The 5,746-nt window shown below is 52.5% G+C and overlaps 1 protein-coding gene across 1 annotated transcript; it reads left to right on the top strand.

Moving 5' to 3' along the window:
- The first annotated feature begins 527 nt into the window (after nt 1–527).
- On the top strand, nt 528–4,872 carry Gdf5 (growth differentiation factor 5). Its single transcript, NM_008109.3, has 2 exons — nt 528–1,452; nt 3,478–4,872. Exons 1-2 carry the CDS (start codon nt 840–842, stop codon nt 4,350–4,352), a joined length of 1,488 nt encoding a protein of 495 aa, NP_032135.2. The 5' UTR covers nt 528–839; the 3' UTR covers nt 4,353–4,872.
- The last annotated feature ends 874 nt before the right edge of the window (nt 4,873–5,746 follow it).

Genomic DNA, 5,746 nt, shown 5'->3' with positions numbered 1-5,746 from the left:
CTTGCTTGCATGCTTAGTTTGTGCAGATCTCTACACTAGCTTCTCAACATCTCTGCTCAGGATGGTGGGGTGGGCTGTTCCAGGAGGTGGAGGTGAAAACCCCTGAGTCTACTCTGGGATGGGGAGGCCCCCTAAGCCTGAGTCCCGCTATGGGGCTCTGAGCCAAAAGCCCCCGTGAGCCATGGCCTCCAAAGGGCAGCGGTAATTTTTTTCACATAAATATATCGCACTTAAATGAATTTAGACAGCATGACATCAGAGAGTAATTAAATTGGTTTGGGTTGGAATTCCGTTTCCAATTCCTGAGTTCAGGTTTGTAAAAGATTTTTTTCTGAGCACCTGCAGGTTTGTGTGTGTGTGTGTGTGTGTGTATGTGTGTGTGTGTGTGTGTGTGTGTGTGTGTGTGTGTGTGTAAGTATTTTCACTGGAAAGGATTCAAAATTAGAGGGAAAAAAAACTGGAGCGCACAGGCAGCATTACGCCATTCTTCCTTCTTGGAAAAATCCCTCAGCCTTATACAAGCCTCCTTCAAGCCCTCAGTCAGTTGTGCGGGAGAAAGGGGGCGGTCGGCTTTCTCCTTTCAAGAACGAGTTATTTTCAGCTGCTGACTGGAGACGGTGCACGTCTGGACACGGGAGCACTTCCACTATGGGACTGGATACAGACACACGCCCGGCGGACTTCAAGACACTCAGACTGAGGAGAAAGCCCTGCCTGCTGCTGCTGCTGCCACCGCTGCCTCTGAAGACCCACTCCTTTCATGGTTTTTCCTGCCAAGCCAGAGGCACCTTCGCTGCTACGGCCTTTCTCTGTGGTGTCATTCAGCGGCTGGCCAGAGGATGAGACTCCCCAAACTCCTCACTCTTTTGCTGTGGCACCTGGCTTGGCTGGACCTGGAACTCATCTGCACTGTGCTGGGTGCCCCTGACTTAGGACAGAGAACCCCAGGGGCCAAGCCAGGGTTGACCAAAGCGGAGGCCAAGGAGAGGCCACCCCTGGCCAGGAATGTCTTTAGGCCAGGGGGTCATATCTATGGTGTGGGGGCCACCAATGCCAGGGCCAAGGGAAGCTCTGGGCAGACACAGGCCAAGAAGGATGAACCCAGAAAGATGCCCCCCAGATCCGGTGGCCCTGAAACCAAGCCAGGACCCTCTTCCCAGACTAGACAGGCTGCAGCCCGGACTGTAACCCCAAAAGGACAGCTTCCTGGGGGCAAAGCATCTTCAAAAGCAGGATCTGCCCCCAGCTCCTTCCTGCTGAAGAAGACCAGGGAGCCTGGGACCCCTCGAGAGCCCAAGGAGCCGTTCCGCCCGCCCCCCATCACACCCCACGAATACATGCTCTCCCTGTACAGGACGCTGTCCGATGCTGACAGAAAGGGAGGTAACAGCAGCGTGAAGTTGGAGGCTGGCCTGGCCAACACCATCACCAGCTTTATTGACAAAGGGCAAGGTGAGAGGGTAGGGTGGCAGGGAGGGGCATTTGCAGGGACCCAAGAGTTCCAAAGTCTTGGAGTGCGCAGGTGGGGGACAGCGTGTGTATCCAGCCTGGGGTGGGAGTCTGGAACTTATCGCATACACACCAGATCCAGTACTAGGAGCACCTAGGGATCTCCGAGTCCAACTTCTGCCAGGTGCAGAAAGGGCACTAAAGTGCAGAGAGGAGCTAAGATCTCCCAGTTGGATACTAAACTCCAAGACCCAGTTTTGATTACTGGGTGGTACTCTGCACCTCATGCGGGTTGGCTGAAGTCTCTAAGCTCCAGGTTTTTCTCAGACAGCAGAGAGAAAGAAACTTTAGGTCTCTGCGGTTCTTGAACTTTACCCTCAGATAGGGGGCGAAGGGGGCAGGATATGTGAGGACAGAAAACTTGTCCCAGGGGGAGGCACCTGGCTGAGGCCACATTGAGCCCCTTCTTCCCTGGGGTCTCTTCCTATTTGTATTCTAAAGGACATCGGACTGAGTGATGTCTGTGCGTTTTGAATGGGAAAACCTTGTATCCTTTTCATCAGCAACCTGGGAGAGAGGACTTGTCTTTCTTGCGTCAGCGTCGCCGGAGGTCTGCCTGGCTCTTCCTTTCAACTTGCTGTGTGTTCTCAGCAAATCCCTTCCCTTCTGAGTTTCAGGTTCTCCGCACCGTGGAGATAGTTAGGCTGCCGGCTGGCAGTTGGTGAGGTTTCTTGTGGTTCCCAGGCTCTGGTGCTGAGCCTCGAGACTTTGGCTGGCAGAGTGGGGGAGGGGCCAGAGAGTGGGAGAGGCTCCTCATTAGAGTTGGTCTGTAGGGGAATGACAGGGGGTTGGGGGGAGGTACAGAGGCAGCAGGTCTGGCAGAGGTGGGGGAGGTGGCCTGGCTGCCTGCCCAGCCAGGAAAAGCTGTGACCCCTCTAGGGCTCATAAAATAAGTCCTTGTGTCCCCCCAGCACTAAGGGAGCTTGGGGAGGGGGAGATGGGGAGTTTAAAGGCCTAATTAGTTACCTTCTAGAGCAATAGTTGAATGTTCCCTAATGGCATATTGGCATTTAGGAAGGAGAACATGCTGATTCAGCGATACCATTGAGATTTTACACATACACATGCACGCACACGCACGCACACACACGCACACACACACACACACGCACACACGCACGCACACAGCGCTTATATTTATACACATGGTAAATGAATCACATACATGCACACATGTTTCAGGTATTCATATAATCCCAACTTTACTTACATATGCCAGTAGCATAAATATATTACTGTATGCTTACTCATGAACCCAATTGCACACATGCATGCGTGCACGCACACACACACACACACACACACACACACACAACACACACACACACACACACACACACACACACAACACACACACAAACTGGAACATTCATGGACCAAAAGAATCATTAGGATGGGAACTTGGGGAGTTGAGCTGCAGATTAGCTTGGTTATTAATTTGCTGTGTTACCCACGTCAGTTTACTCCCCAACTCTGTGCCTTGCCCATAGCAAGATTGCTGAGACCTTTAAGGTCTAAGAAGCTCAGAACGGACTATTAAAATCCTAGGCTACGGTTTCTATTTTACCTTAGCTAGATGAGCTTGAATAAGCCCTTAATTTACTCTGAGCTTCAGGTTCCTCCTCTGAAAAAGTGGGTAATTGAAATGTACATACCACCTGCCTTATTTGCAGGAGATAATCTTGCTGGATCGTGGATGGGGCGGTCACTGGCAGAAGACAGTTATAAGACTAATGACTAATGACATATTGACACAAACACCAGGGGCACTCAGATAGTACGCAGCCACATACCTACCTTCACTGGGAAAGGGCTCTTGGTGGTTTGCGTGTTGGCTTCGGCCATAGTGGGGAAGAGGTTAGAGAAACCTCTTTTGATTGGGAGAGAGTTAGATCCTCCCTGGAGGCCCAGAGGTGGCGGGCTCTCTTGGTGAAGTGACAGGAATTGACTTCTGGCTGTTTTCTCTAGATGACCGAGGCCCTGCGGTCAGGAAGCAGAGGTACGTGTTTGACATCAGTGCCTTGGAGAAGGATGGGCTGTTGGGGGCTGAACTGCGGATCTTACGGAAGAAGCCCTTGGACGTGGCCAAGCCAGCGGTCCCCAGTAGCGGGCGGGTTGCCCAACTGAAGCTGTCCAGCTGCCCCAGCGGCCGGCAGCCGGCAGCCTTGCTGGATGTGCGCTCCGTGCCAGGCCTGGATGGATCTGGCTGGGAGGTGTTCGACATCTGGAAGCTCTTCCGAAATTTTAAGAACTCAGCGCAGCTGTGCCTGGAGCTGGAGGCCTGGGAACGGGGCCGGGCCGTGGACCTCCGTGGCCTGGGCTTTGAACGCACTGCCCGACAGGTCCACGAGAAAGCCTTGTTCCTAGTGTTTGGTCGTACCAAGAAACGGGACCTGTTCTTTAATGAGATTAAGGCCCGCTCTGGCCAGGATGACAAGACTGTGTATGAATATTTGTTCAGCCAGCGGCGGAAACGCCGGGCCCCATTGGCCAATCGCCAGGGCAAGCGACCCAGCAAGAACCTCAAGGCTCGCTGCAGTCGCAAGGCCTTGCATGTCAACTTCAAGGACATGGGCTGGGACGACTGGATCATCGCACCTCTTGAGTATGAGGCCTTCCACTGCGAAGGACTGTGTGAGTTCCCCTTGCGCTCCCACTTGGAGCCCACAAACCACGCAGTCATTCAGACCCTAATGAACTCTATGGACCCTGAATCCACACCACCCACTTGTTGTGTGCCTACACGGCTGAGTCCTATTAGCATCCTCTTCATCGACTCTGCCAACAACGTGGTGTATAAACAGTACGAGGACATGGTCGTGGAATCTTGTGGCTGCAGGTAGCAGCACTGGCCCACCTGTCTTCCAGGGTGGCACATCCAGAGACTACCCCCTCCACAGGTTCCTGGAGTAACAGAGAGCCTGTGAAGCTGCTGCCCGAAGTTTCCTGGCAGCCTGCAGGAAAGAGTTCTCAGCAGGCTTACTCTCTGGATGTGATCTGGACTAAAGAGATCACCTTCTGAAGATTCCTGCCCAAGGAACAGACTCTGAGTGGGCCTGGGGCTCAGGAAAGGTGTTCTTAATGAGACTCAGTTCACCATCTCTCCTGCCCGGGGCCTCTTCATTTCTCTCCAGACTCTCCAGAGAAGTTGTAGCTATATCCTAAGCTCTTTAAGGGAGAGCTGTCTCCTCCTTGAATCACCTTTGTGCCTGGTGACTTTCTGCCAAGAGATGTTCATTACAGGGGCTGGGCAAAGAAGGGGAAAGGGCTTGGGCAGGGGTGAAGAGAAGAGTATGAGCCTAATTAGACTGTTAGATTAAAATGTACATCGATGACATAAAAGCTGAATCTTCATGGCTAAAATCGTGGCAGATTTCTTGTTTACTCCAGTGGACCCAGATCTCCCAAAGAGTGGCTATCCCTTGAGAGTGTAAGTAGGGTGCCTGCCTCAGGTATAAACTGTTTCCCAGGCTTGGACTCCACCCCCACTCCTGGGAACCAAAGCAGAATGGGGCAGAGAGTACAGCTGGTCAGAGCCAGTGTTCACCTCTAACCCCATTCCTGATTCTTCCAAAGGCCTATCGGGCCCAGCTCCTTCTGTTCCATTGGGGCCTAGCAAAGAGCTAGAATTTTACATTCCTTAATCAAGTCTCCAAAATGAAGCCTCAGGGGGTAGGGGGTGGGGAGACATGACTTTCTTTTACACCATCTCCATTTCATTCACAGTGCCCCCGAACTACCACAATCACAATCTTGCCTGGGCTTCGTTCAAAGGGCCCTCTACTTTTTTTCCACTGAGAAGTCTGGGCTGCCAAGGGTCTCTACCTCCCTGTGGTGGCATCGCATCTCTACTACTAACCACTGTTTCTCACACATGATCTGGTCTAGGATCCCACTGCTCTCTGGGGCTGCTTGATCACGGCACATCACTGTTCACAAAGCTCAGAGTCAGAAGTGGAGCCGCTCCCTTTACATTGCACATTATGTAAGTGCGCAATTACACACAAATCACTGGGCTCCCCTGCTGACCTCAGACAGACAGAAAATGCCAGGCACATCCTCGCAGTGCTTCCTGCTTGGAACGTGGCCCACCTCAAATGCTCACTTCCTTTTCTTAGCTAGAACCTTTGGGGAGGTGTGGGGCGTGAACTTTTGGAGAGGACAGCTCTCTCTGGGAGGGAAATTTAGACACCTGGATCTCAGAGTGGAGGGCTCAAGGCCAGATTCTACCTGGCTA

This window comes from Mus musculus, chromosome 2 (genome assembly GCF_000001635.26).
Source record: "Mus musculus strain C57BL/6J chromosome 2, GRCm38.p6 C57BL/6J".
Lineage (NCBI taxonomy): Eukaryota > Metazoa > Chordata > Mammalia > Rodentia > Muridae > Mus > Mus musculus.
Note: the sequence above shows the minus strand (reverse complement) of the source record. Positions and strands in the feature narration are given on the sequence as shown.